We start from the raw sequence: 13,557 nt of genomic DNA on the forward strand, positions 1-13,557 counted from the left end.
TCCACATGCCCTACCTGGGAGCACTGCACTTTGCCAACTTGACTGCGCTGCTACTGAAGCCCTGAGTCCTCCCGGCCCTGGTAGCTGCCTCGCGCTCCGGCACACCCAACCCCGTCCCAGCGGGAGAGTGAGAGAAGCGAGCTTGCCGCCTACTTACTATGCATGGATGCAAACGGGTCGTGCTTACAGTGTATTTCCATCGGGGCGCTCCAGACTGCAGGCCGGCCCACGCCGCCGCCTCCCGGCGCCAAGGGGCTGCCCAGCGCGGCTAGGGAGCCGCGCCACCAGGCAGGGTACGGTGCGATCTGGGCTCAGAAAACGCTGCTGGAGCTTCGGGGCCTTTCTCAGAGCTGCTCCGCTGGAGATCGCCGAGAGCTGCGCTTAGAGGCGGGAAACGGCGCTAGTACAGCCTGGCTGGGAGTGGGGCGCCGAACTCCTGGTGGCTTCCCTCCTGGGCTGTCTCAGGCAGCGGCTGCGGACCCGGGCCGGAGTAGTTGCGGGCAAGGAACCCGCAGCTTTGGGGGCATAGCGTACGGGCCCGTCTCCGGGACGGCAAGGAGCCCCCGGACTCGGGTAGGAGCAGCTTTGAGGAGGCCTGCGGGACACACGGCCCTTGGCTTCACTCAGGGGCAGCGAGGCCCGCGGGCTGCCAGGCTGGTTCCGCGGCCTCGCTGCCTCTGGAGTCTCTCCTCGACCCCTCGGTCTCCACCGGATCCTTTCTCTGCTTCTCTGAGTCTCTGGGGCTTGGAGTTGCAGCCCCAGCCTCTCTCCACTCGGCTCTCCGACGTCTCGGATGAAGTTGCAAAGAACTTCCTCTCTGGCGGCGCTGAGGCCCCGGCGGGTTCGGAGACGCTTCCGTCACTGACGTTGGGGCCGTGACTCCAGAGTCCCCAGGAGCTTGCAGCTCTCACACCCCCGGACCCTCTGCCTTCAAAGTTCCCCCGGCCCCCGATGCCCCCCCATCGCCGGCACCAGAAATGGGGACAACAGCGACAGTCTCCTCCGCGCCTGAGTATCTGCCTCACGCCCACCAACTCTTCGAGCCCCCCTGTCCTCTCTCAGGGGTCTGGTTCCACTGTTTTTCAGTTGCCTCTTCCGGGACGGCCGCCGCGCCTGCCCCCGGGGTGTAGCGAGGGACGGAGATAGTGAAAGGTCCCCTCCACCAATGCCGCTGGGACTGCCGGTGCTCAGATGGAGCCGCTGTCGGCTTTGACTGCCAGCGCTGCAGCCGCCGCCGCCGGCGCTAGCCCTCCGCCTGCTCGGCGCGCACAGTGCGCCACCGCGCCGCCCCGGAGCCGCTTTCAGGACCCGCTGCGTGTGGACAGCGCCGCCCGGGGCTCAGCCTCCCTCCGGGCGGGGGCGGGGCGGGAGCTAACCTGCCAATCACGCTTTATCGAACCAATCAGAGCTGTGGCAGCCGGCCCTGGCCCGAGACACCGCCCCATTGGTTGAGCAACCGGCGGGCTCCGCCTGATTAGCGGATACCTGGGCAATAGGAGAGAATGGGGGGCGGGGCCCAGGCCGCGGCGCCACGTTCATTGACAAACGCGCGGGGCGAAGGCCTAGTGGAGCGCGGGTGGGGGGAGGGGTAAGGGGATCCACACAGGGCCTGGAGAGTCCCGCCGCAGATCCCGCGGGAGCCTGACCCCCCTGCCGCAGCGTTGGGACCCTGGGGCACCCTGAGGGACTGGGAGCAGCCAAAGTGGGGATGGGGAGGGGAAGGGTGAGGGGGGAGGAATAGTCTCCTGAAAACATGCACACGGATGTTGGAGGAATAATACGAGCGCAGTAGAGATCCGGTTTTCAACCTAAGCACCACCAGATTCGGGATAGACTCGCAGTGTGTGCACATTTACCCCGTTCTGAGCTCAGTTTCCTCATATGTAAAATGGATAGAGTTGGCTTACCTAGTCTTTAATGGAGGCTCCTTCCAGAGGAAATATTTCATAATTTTATCAAGCGCCTACTCAGCCGTTGCTGTCCCCTTCTCGTCCACACCCTCCCCCAATTTTAACCCCAGGGAACCCCAATTCTGAGCTAACAGAAAGGCAGAGACTTTGAGGGGAAAGAAATCTCACACTCCTTTAAAGTTGGTGCTCCTAGGGAAGGAAACTAATTGAGGCTTTGGACCAGGTTGTCCAAGCACTGAGCCCCCAGTCTCTCTTTCCAGCCTCAGACCAGGAGCTGCCAGATGCTTTGGGGGCTAGTGATGCGCAACTGAAGGCTTCTGTTTTCAGGGGTAATTCTGCATCTGGCGCAAGGCTTCTTGGGAACTAAATGAAGGCAGTCATGTTAGTCCAGTGCTAATGAGGGTCCCTGAAGCCGGCAGGTAGGCAGGCGAGTTCTATCTGCAAGGGCTGCACCAAGCCAGGCATGCTACCAGGCTGCTGTAGAGAAAACCCCATCTTCCCTCTTCCGGGGAATTTCTGGTTGCTTTTAAGACAAAATGGGTAGATTTCTAGCAGACTCTCCTGGTCCAGAAGGGCAGAGTTTTGACCAGAGAGTCTGTTTCTCGGGGGTATGGGGCCCTGGGACCACGATCAAAGGAATGGACTTTGAAAAGGAAGCTGTGACAGCCATTCTACACCCATGAGGCACTGGCAAAGACACTGAGGACTACTGCCCCAGGGGCTCATGGGAGTGGTCCCAAGACCCACCATTTCTAATTCACAAGTAATGATCCCCTAGTATTAAACTTAAGTCCACAAAAAAGGGGGGAGGGACTGAGATGGTTGCTCCAGACCTGAGCTTATAATGAAGACAGAGCACAGGTTGACTCTGAGAGGGCTCCTTATTCATTCCCTGCCTCAGTCTCCCTTCTCTCTACCTCTGCCCCATTTCTCACACCCCTGCATTGGGGTCAGACCTCGGTCTCATCTTCTGTTACTGTCCCAAACCCAGCTGCCCCTGACCGGTAGATAAGTTTCCGGTGCTGACACCGTCCCCACCCCCTCCAGGGCACAGCTGCGTTAAACGGCCCCAGGCGGGCCTCTCGGGGCCCAGAAGGCTGTAGTGTGCACTGGGGTGGAGTGGCTGCCTTCTCTCTCCTTTGTCTGGAACCCCGAAGGTCCGGATCCTCGGCCCCCTCCCCATCGTCCCTCCCCCAACCCCTCAACTGCACCTCCGCCTCGGAGCAGGAAGAACGTAAAAGCGGAGAGGAACCCGGATGAGTTAGGGTTCCCAGGTTCTCTCCACCCCATGGCGCACGGTAGATAAAAAGTGACGAGAATTGGATGTGGAGGCTCAGCGTTCCTGGAGAGGAGGGAATGTGGGGACTCCCTGAGGGACGCAGCCAGTGACACCTCCACCTCCAGCCCCACTCCTTGACTTCAGGCCTAGAAACCCAAATTCTAAAGTCTTAGAGCTAAAGGGGCCCTGAGGCAATGCTTTCCCCATTTTACAGACGCCTAACCTGAGGCCGAGGAGTGCCTTGTCCAAGGTCACATAGAAAGACCAAGGTAGAGGAAAGGCTGTGTGGGCTGGGAACCTCTTTCTCAAAAGTGCCTCTACAGAGCCCCTCTTGGGAGGCAGGGAGTTTGGGGGTGGAGTGAGGGGGTGTCTGCTGCCAAAGTAAAAGGTTCCAGTTAGGTATGATATGCCGGCACAAACCAGTTTTCCTTCCGATACCTGTGCGGCTTGGGCAGAGTCCTCAGAGAACTGCAGGAGTGGGATGGAACCCTAGATATTAACCGAGCAGAAATAGCATGGATTCCCATTTCACACAGAGAGTGTGCGGGCTTCAGGACGGTGTTGAGCTGCCTAATTTATGAGGCGACAGGTGCCCAGGACAGAGGGAATTTCCCTCTGGGTAGGGGTTCTTCACCGCCTCCAGCCTTCAAGCCGGCTGTCTTCCGGGAACTTCTAACGCCAAGAGGCACCACCAGACCTGTCATCTTGGCCACCTAGCCCAGCCTTACAGGCCACCAAACGGCGGTGCCGAGAAGTAACGCGACGAGCGCGAGATTACACAACGATTTCATGACGAAGCCGGGCTTCCGCGCCACAGTCCTGCCTCCGAGGGCTCACGAGCCCACGAGCCCGAGTGAAACTAGCAGGGAGACAAGCAATGAGAGATATACTAGACTAGTAGGGAGATGGTCTCAACGCCCTATCGCTGAATCCGGTCCGGACTCGCTGCGTGCAACCGTCACGGGGTTACCTTCCCCCGAACGCACAACTTTGGGTAGGGCCTTGTGCTAAGCGCTGGAGGCAGATACTGGGAAAGGAAACCATCCGGGAGAAACTCAATTTATAGAAGTTGAATTGCCTTTGAAAGCTTTTCTGTTGAAAGAAAGCCCATTGAGAATTAATTGAGAAGCCAAAATACCTCCAGAGGAATGTCCACCTTGATCTTCAGTCAGCAACCGGCCCTCGCTCAGAACATACTCCCTCCCTGCCTCCCCTTTCTCTCCCTGAAGTCCGCCGGCCCCTCCAGCAGGCTTCTGGAAGTTGGGGAGGCTATAGGGCTCTAGGGGCCTGAAATCGACTCCTCCAGCCTATATTCCTGCTCTTGCTTCAGGCAAAGCAAGGCCTACAAGGCTCAGATTAGCTGCTCAATTTGGGAGAGTCAGAGATGCTGCTCCCATCACAGTCCTAACTTGGTAGGTCCTCTCTTCATTACCCTCATTATATATATATATATATATATATATATATATATATATATATATATATACACACATTTTTTTTAAAGGTTTGGTTTTGTTTTGTAATCTCTACACCCAACATGGGTCTCCAGCTCACAAGAGTCCCATGCTCTTCCAATTCAGCCAGCCAGGTGCCCCCTCTCTGACCCTTATTTTTAAAGTATCAAAGAGAAAGAGAGCAACTGACCCAGGTTACACAGATAGCTGGGCGGAGTGGATTCTTGTGGGATTCCTGCACCTGGATCAGGATCTTTCTGTAGGCATCGTTGAAGTAGGTGGAAAAATAGGAGAATTTAACCAAATTTTTCAAGAACCATGTCAACTGCCTTTGTCAGAGTTTGTTATCGCTAGCAGTGCACCTGCAGGCCAGGGGCTCTGGCACTATCTTTCTTTCTCCCAAAGACTTCCGGCTACGGGCCCCTTCTCCTAGGGCTCAGCTTCCCTATATGTCTAATGGGAAGAACTTTCCCAAGGTGCTGAAAGATGAAGATCCATGGTTAGGAAGGATTGTTCTTCCAACACGCTCATTCCAGAGCTGGGGAGCTGGATGCCAATGCCCAGACAGTGTTCAACCTCTCCTGGCCTTCCTGGCCTGGGACTCCTTAAGCCAGCTTGGCCAATAGTCCTTTTTCTCCAAAGGGGGTCTTGGGAGATGGGGCTTTACCTCCTCTCCCAGGAAGAATGAGGGGTCTAAGGGCAAAGAAGTCACCTTTTGGTCCTACTCCCTCCATACACCTTGCTGTATGGTATCAGACAAATCCCTGCCCCTCTCTGGACATCAGTTTTTCCTTTTTGGTACCACAATGAAGAGGTTAGACAGGAGGATCCTTAAGTGACTCTGTGCTTAAGGCTCACCTTACTTGATCTTGGGCTTAGAGCTAAAAAGGTATATATACTCCTTCCCCATTGTACAGATGGGGAAACTAAGGTCAAGAGAGGGAATGGAAAACAGTTCTGAAGGAAGGAAAAGGAGGTCAAGTGGCCCAAAAAAGGCCTCCAAGTTGGGAGAGATGGAGAAGCCCACACAAAACCCCTAAAAGACGACATGGTTGCCCCCTCCCCCCCTTCCTGGCCAGTTTCTCAGCTCTCCCCCCTCCCTCCCCCACTGGAGCCCAGGCAGGTGCAGACAGGGGGAAGTGCAGTGTCACCTGGAAGGGAGCTCCGCCCTTTCCAGGGCAGGCGGCCCTTACCCCAGTCCAAAGGAGAAGAGGGGGCGTGGCTCTCCAGATTTTTAAACTGGGGCCAGACTAGGACCCCCAGCCCCACCCAGGTCCGCCTTACTGAGGAATGAAATGCTTTATTGATTAAACGATTATTCAGGCGATTGAACTAATCAAAGAGCCCATCGACCGCCCTGAATTACATTCTTGGTAGACAGCTCTGGAAGGGCGAGGCACTCGCGCCAGCCACGAAGACACTCCCCAGACACTCACGTGCCTCTGACCCATTCCCAACATACACAGAACACCTAGGGCTACTCTGGGAGTCCCACCTCCCAAGGGACCTGAGGGGGGAGGGGAGTGGGGATGGAGCAGAGGGAGTTTCCAGATTCCCTTTCTTACACCTCACCCTGGGGAATCCTCTTTAATTCCCCACCTCTTAGATTTCTCTACTCACTTGTTACACTTCTGGAAATCTATCTATGCCCAGAGAGTTGTCCTGGGTTTGGAGTATAAATCCACCCCCCCTCTCTGCTTTTTGACCTGTATTTAGGGCTCGGGTGGAGGTAAGGCCTCAAAGATCCACAGGGATAAGGGAAATGGAATAATTCTTGTCAGCAGGGCCAGAAGTGTGTTTGGGTGGGGTTAGTACACTTGGTCTAATCAGTAAAAGAGTCTCCTACACCCAGCTTTAATCTCAGGACAAACTGAGGCCTCCTGCTGCCTGCCACCTCCTCTTTGCTAGAAACACACTCTGCTACCCACTGCCTGGGCCTGTGGGTGGCACGCAGGTCCCTGTGCCAGGAAGGCCGTGTGCACACAGGCACCAGCGTTGGATGCCCAGGCTAGGCACACATGTGCACCCACTTGTGCTCTCCTCCACTGGAGCAGCACCCACAAGGTAAAACCTGAGCGCACAGTACACACACACCGTTGTCAGAGGCTCATCTAGGTGAAAGTGAAGGCAGGTTGGAGGTCCCTAGAAATGTCACAACTAGCCTATGGGTTTCCTGCCCTCCCCTGCCGAGGTTGTGCCTGCCACAGTAGACGATTTTATACAAATGGTAGACCCCGCAGTGTCCACAGAGTGAAGCAGTGCACACCACACACCGAGGGGCTGCACACCCTGAAATCACACCTCCGCTCCTGGTTCTCCCGACAGAATGTGACCTGAGCCTGACTAGTCACAGGCTTAGCACAACAGACCCCCACGGCCCTAGACCCATCCCTGTGCCTAGAGACAGGCACTTTTGTATGTTGGCATGGACACAGTGAACAGCTGTTGACATCCAGAAATGGAGAGGACAGTGTAACCACCTCATTCTCACTTCCAAAAGCACTTGGGATATGACAGGGGAACACAGGTCCTTAAAAGAGTAGATGTACACTCAGACACTTACCCGAAGTACATATACTCCACTGACAGACACACATTTTGGATACGCAGAGTACAGTACCCAGAAACACCAACTCATAAACACGCACTAACACACTGATGAGTATAAGGATACGCATACACACGGGCACATCAATTCTTGGACACACGCATTTTGAAAATACATACACAGGGACGTACAAACTCAGTGTCACTCATGCACACTCTGAGCCCCTATGTAAACACACAGACCCAAACGAACTTTCAGACCCCCAGATAGTCACCCACATAAAGATTCAGAAACAGAGGAAAACACAAACTCACAGACACTTGGGCTGATACAGAAGTGTGTGAACAAATCGGTGAAAAGACATACAAACGCGCCGCAGACAGACACGCAGTCAATCCCTGAGAAAATGCGGCTCCCTCCCTCCCCCAGGGCCGACGTGCGTTGAGGACCAGAGCTGCCCGGGTCCTGAAATTAGCACGCCTGGAGCCCGAATCGCGGTCCTACCTGTCCTGCCGGTCCGAGGAGTCGGGTAATTTTTCTCTAAATCCATTTTGATTTTTCAGAACTTGAAGTGGACAGGGGAGAAAAAGTTTCCACTTTTTTTGTGCTTCTCTTTCTTTCTTTCTTTTTCTTTTTTCTCGTGTTTTTTCCTTTTCTTTTTCTTTTCTTTCTTTCTTCTCTCTCTCTCTCTCTCCCCCCCCCTTTTTTTTTTTTTTTTTTTGGTGCCAGGGGCCGCTCACAGGTCGGAATAATTCAAGCCTTCCGCTCCCCCGCCGAGCTGGGGTAGCTGATCACTGAGCTGAAACTAAACGTTTTAGGTGGAAAAAAAGCGTCCGAAGGCACCGTGAAATGATTAAGGAACTAAAGAGCTTCTCGCCATGTGAGATCATGTCCTGTTCTCGCCAACATCACAAGATGTCCCCAGACACGCCGCGCCCCCAGCGTGCCGCCCCGCACTGCCGGCCGGAGCAGGGAAAGGGTGTCCGCGCTGTGCGGCCGGGCCTGCTCAGCTGGCCAGACGGGGCGGGCCGGGCCGGGCCGAGCAGTGCAGGAGGCCGGGAAAGCAGCAGTGCCGCTGCCGCGCCGCCCTGGACTTTTATAGGGGGTTGGGGGGAGGGAAGGAAGGCTTTAAACGGAGCCGGGCGCTAGCCCGCGCGCCCACGGGAAGGTGCGGACCGAAGGCAAGCCGGGAAGCCCTGGCCTCGTGGCCGCACGTTCTACAAATCCCTGCGTCTCGGTGTCGCGGCCCCGTGCGGGGTGCGCGAGGCGGGTGACCGGGCTAGGTGTAAGCCCCGCCGCGTAGGCGGGTGCAGGCCGGGTTTTTGTTTTTTAAAAAATTAACCACCCTGCCAAGCAGGTGTTTTTGAAGGGGATGCAAAGGCAAGTAGTGTCGCCAGGCATAGAGGCGGGCGTTCCAGCTTCCTCAGGTTCACCCCTAGGGCGGCGCCCGCCCCCAGAGTTCTCAGCCACCCACCCCCACCCAAATTTGCAGCTCTAATACCATTGCCGGGTCCCTCACTTCAGGGTAGGGCCAGAACCCTAAAGTGCCCAGGTCCCCCACTCAGCCTCCTGGTCCCAGAGCTTCCTTCCACATCATGTCCGTTTCTGGCCCGGAGCATATGTGAAATGCTGGAGATAAAATCCGAGCCTCTGCTTTGGACGCTCGGGCTGAGCAGAACCATCTCAGGAGGTCCTGGAGATTGGCGGGAGTCCTGGACACCTTACCCCGGCCCATAAATGGAATCCCTTTTCCCTCAAGCCCGGAGGCGTTGCTGCGTGTCCGAGCCCCAGGACTTGATTCCAGAGGGGAAATCAGCCTGAGAGAGAACGGGCAGTGGTGTGGCATGTCCAGCCTGCTCTCTTCGGCTCAGGCTTAAAACTTCACTCCCTTACCCCCCTCCCCAGTCCCGAGTCCAGCTGCAAGTCTTGGCCGCTGGGTGTCTGTGGGGCCCCGCTGTGGGGTGGTCGCAGGGGCAAGGTTCTCCAGGGCGGGGGGAGCGCTCTGCAGGAGGACTCTTGGCGCTCGGGACAATGGCAGTTTCGGAAAGTGAATCGTCCTCAGCGAGAGTGTTGTTTGTTTTTTGGAGGGGGTGGTCACGAGGCTGGGCCGCAACCTAGGGGGAAGAGCCCAGAGCTCGAGAAAAGGGGGTGGGGGGAGGCTGGCGGGAACCGGACATCTCTTATCCACTGAGCCGATTTCGCCACAATCGGAAACATGGCTGTGGATTCCCCGGCGGCCCCCACCCCCACCAAGTAATCTGCGCAGTCCCCCTGCGCCGCCTCTTTCTTGCAGCCTTGGAGTCCGGGTCCCTGCCCCGGCGATTTGAGTTTTGGCCCTCTCCGAGCGCTGGACTCTTGCTTCCGCTATCCAGCCCCAGCCCCTGCTTCCCGCCCTCTTGCTTAGCCCGCGCGGGGTGGCAGAGCCGAGGAGGAGCGGCCTGTCCGCGCCTAGAGATCAAAAGCCCTCCCGGAATTGACATTTCACCCCAGGCTGGGGGCGGGAGTAGTTGGGGTTGTTTTCTATTTAGAGGATTTGTTTTGTTTTTGTTTGTTTCCCGTGAATTTTCTTTTCATTATCTATGAAAGAGTCTTTTGTTTCGGGTGTTTTGCGTGTAGTTTTTTCGTGGATTTCATTTTAGAGGGTTTGGCTCTATGAGTCTTGGTCTTTTGGTGGCTTTTGTTTTCTGTCTTGTGGGTTTCAATTTTTATGTGTTTTGTACTTTGTCCTTGGAGGTTGTCTTTTTGTGTGTCGTTTGGAAGGCTGTTGCTTCTGCGCGGTGCTTTGATGTGTTTTGATTTTGTATTAGTGGGTGTCGTCTGTGTGTTTTGTGTTAGGTGAATTTTGTGTTTGTGTTTTGTTTTCTTCGATTTTTATTTTGTTTTTACGAGCCGAGGGTTTGGATGCGGGTTTTGGTTTATGTTTTCTTGTGTTGGCTTTAGTTTTTGTGTTTATGAGATGCTTTGGTGAGTTTTGCATGTGTGTTTTGGATTTGTGGGGCTTTGGGATTAGGGAGGAGACACCGGCCACTACTCCGTTCCTGTCTGCACCCAGGAAGTGCACAGAGGATTAGGCCAAGCATCAGAAAAGATGGGTTCACGGTGCTCCGAAAATACCTGACCCCAGCGCCGCCGCATCGTACTCTGCGCGCTCCAGACCAACGCGAAACCAATGTGCGTTCCCGAGGGGGCGCCCGCCCCTACTCATAACCCTGCGGGTCGCGCGGAGCCAGTGCCAGGCTCAGAATTCAGAGAGACACCCCCCCCCCCCGCGGGGTACCCAGACCCAGCCGCCGTTCCCTCGCGCACTCTGTCCGCTGTGGGTCGGTTTCCCCTTGCGCCTGGCCAGCTTGCTTCGGACCTCCCCGACTCCAGCAGTGTTGGACCGAGGGGCTGATCCCCGCCGCGGAACAGGTGGAGAACCTCTTCGGACCACACGGAATTGATGCTTCGGCCCTAGAGATAATTGGCAGAGGGCTAGGGACGCGTGGAGTCTAGGCGCAGATCTGCGTCGGGACCCCCGAAAAGTCCCCCACCTCACTTGCCCGCAGCTCTAGAATCCTAGAAACCCAACTCCGCTCAGCTTTCGGTTTGGAGAGCCTGTCCTGGTTTGCAACCACAGACACATAAATCCACACTCGAACGTACGCATACACAGCTAGAGAGCGAGAGATAGCGAGCCGGCTCCTCGGTATCTGCGGCCTGCATGGCGGTACCGGCGCTGGCACCACCTCAAGGGGAAGCCAAACTGTAGTGGCCGGAAATGTTGCAAGGACCGAATAAGGCATTCTTTCTGTCCACGTTGTCTGAATTTCTCCAATCTCGATACACCTGGATTTGTTTAATGCTACACCAGGGAGAAAGGGAGAGGCAGATTTAGAGAGACAGAGAGACATGCTGGTTAAACCGGCAGGGAACTGCGGGGAGAATCTATGGAGACAGAAATATGTCGAGGGAGAGACAAGACTGGGGAAGGGCTGATTGGAGGCCCAGGAAAGGGGCTGGTGTGGCGGCTTCTCCGGGTCCCGCGCGCTCTGGTATTCTGTAAGAGGGAGAAAGCAGAAACCGAGAACAGAGAGTGACAGGAAAAGAAAAGAGTCGCAGAAGGGGTTGGCCTAGGCACGCTGTGAGCTTCCCTCCAGCTAAGACGCCGCAGTCTAGGGAGGGGGAGGCCGACAACGGGAGGAGAGGAGCCTGGCTCGGGCTCTTCCACTCGACCAGGAAACGCCCGAGGACTGCAGGGCGTGTGGAGCCGGGACTGGGGCTCGGTTCCTACCCCCACCCCCCCAGATCCCCAGCCCGGAATCCAGCAAAGGTTGGACCAGCGGGGTCCGCCGCTGGGCCTCGCTCCGCGCGAGCCCTGGAAGAAGCCGCGGGGAACGACACTGACCCTGGGGCTCTGGGCTGGGGCCTGCGCTGGGGGTGGGTGGGAGCCGACGTCCAGGCTGGAGGCGAGGAGGAGGCCCCGCCCTAAAGCTGGGGGCCTAGTTCTGGGAGCAGCTGAGCCCGCGCAGCTGGACTTGCAGGATTCGGGGTCCTTGCAGCGCGCACGTGGCACCGCACCTTCCGCAGGCGGCGCCCCTAATGCCCAGCCCCGCCCTGCTTCGTTTGCCGGGCCTGGATGGTGTCAGGATTGAGGGTGGACGCGGAGGCGCGGCGAGTAGGTCCCTCGCGGTATAAGCTTGGGGCTTGCCTAGGGGCGGCGCTCGGGTGGATGGAGGCGCCTCTCCACTGGCAACTCCCGGGGCGCAGAGCGCAAAAAGCGCGTAACGCAGGCCAGTCGCCACCGCAAGTTTTCTAGCGGCGCCGGCGGCAGAAAGGGGCTGAGGACTGGTTTGGGTAAAACGCCCATTTCTGCTGCCAGTGGGGTCCTCTGCGTATAAAGTGCTTCGAGGTCTGGCTGCTGGTAGCACCATGTGTTAGCGGCTCGCCACCCAGAAATAGTCGGGTAGCGCTGGAAAACACGGTGGGGCTGTGTTCGGGGAACCTGGTGCTCATGGTGGGTTATCGCTATTGTTGTCTTACTTTACTGCTTTTCTTGCTTTAATTAAAAGCGTTATAGAGAGAAGCCTCAAAGAGGGCAGACCTGGGTCGTTTGCATGGGTTCATTTCAACTCAATCCAGTAATTAAATTCAGTTCCACTGTTGGTTTCCAGTGCACAGGTACACATGGCAGACGTCAAGTGTATGCCGTATACATACGCACAGAGACAAGGTTTGAAGGCAATTCTTGGAGAATTTTGAGATAAAATTTATTCTCTTGGAGTTACATTTGCAATATGTGACTATGGAAAACAGGCAGTCAGTTGTATTTAAAATTTGCCTACACTTCCCAGCAATCCACTATGACCTAAGCATTCAAAACGGGGCATTGAAAAGATTTACTGGCACCGAATGGTTAACGTTGAGAACGAGTGTAAATCAGTTTATTTCTTCCTATAGTTACTTTTAAATTTAACAATACCATAATTTGTAAATAGTAAAATCCTAATTTGCTCAAGAAAGTTAATACGTAGGACGTTTTATTTCCATCAATATTTAAACGATGAACTGTTAGCTCTCCCACCCCTTCTTCTCCGTGTAATGTGACCTTTAAATATTCATGCGCCGGCCCAGACTTACATCCCCTTTAATATGTTTTAAACTAATAACATTTTAATGTGATATAATTTGATTCCATAAACTATTGGAACATAAAAGAGCCTACTTCACAAGCGATTTTGAGTGCGTGCACAGGTTAAACGATTCTTTTAGTTTTGGGGCGTAGAACAGAGTGTTAAACGGAAATGAGGCGCGCCCGTAACTAGGCCCTTCAATGTTCTCACTTACTTCATTCCCCGTTTTTCTGTTAATAACTTCAGAGCTAGGGCTGAGGATCACAGCAGGGTTGGAGCGCTTTCCCTGGAGCCTGTAGTGTGACCTTGCAAATCGCCAAGTGAATACCTCAGTCTCCTGGAAGGTTGTGGACGGCTTTTTATTTTTTTTCTTTCGAGGGGAAGGTATGGGGGAGGAGGGGAAACTACAGGATTTGAGAACAAGCCCGATATAAAACCGGGCTCTAAAAATCTTCCACATTTGTTGCTGATTACCTATTTTTAGCAACTTGACCAGCTATTTGCTGGTAACTTCCTCCAGGAGCCAGCTCAGTGTGCGATGCAAAAGAGAAACTGGCTAGGCTTGAGTCCAGAGGGCCTTTGAGGTGAGCCCTGCAGCCAGCCCTAGTGTCTAGTGACCAGAGACACTTCCCAAAATGTTTAGCTTCTCCTTTACTTTGTCCTGGATGTGGGGGCCAGACCTTCAGACATTGAATGCCAACTGACTAAAAAATTGTCTACAGAAGGAAGCATTAAAGCTGTCCCCTGAATTTAT

The 13,557-nt window shown here is 55.2% G+C and overlaps 1 protein-coding gene across 2 annotated transcripts in view; it reads right to left on the reverse strand.

The window, feature by feature from the left end:
- Positions 1 to 9,538, reverse strand: part of PAX5 (paired box 5) — a 195,110-nt gene extending 185,572 nt beyond the window's left edge. The window contains exon 1 of one of the 2 annotated variants that reach the window (XM_040631610.1): positions 7,696 to 9,538. In XM_040631610.1, coding sequence (XP_040487544.1) covers positions 7,696 to 7,741 — 46 coding nt within the window. In that variant the 5' untranslated portion in view covers positions 7,742 to 9,538. The remainder of the gene's footprint in view (positions 1 to 7,695) is intronic. The other variant, XM_040631611.1, reaches the window with a different exon arrangement.
- Between the last annotated feature and the right edge of the window lie 4,019 nt (positions 9,539 to 13,557).

The sequence above is a fragment of the Ursus maritimus genome, unplaced genomic scaffold (assembly GCF_017311325.1).
Source record: "Ursus maritimus isolate PB19 unplaced genomic scaffold, ASM1731132v1 scaffold_17, whole genome shotgun sequence".
NCBI classification, from domain to species: Eukaryota; Metazoa; Chordata; class Mammalia; order Carnivora; family Ursidae; genus Ursus; species Ursus maritimus.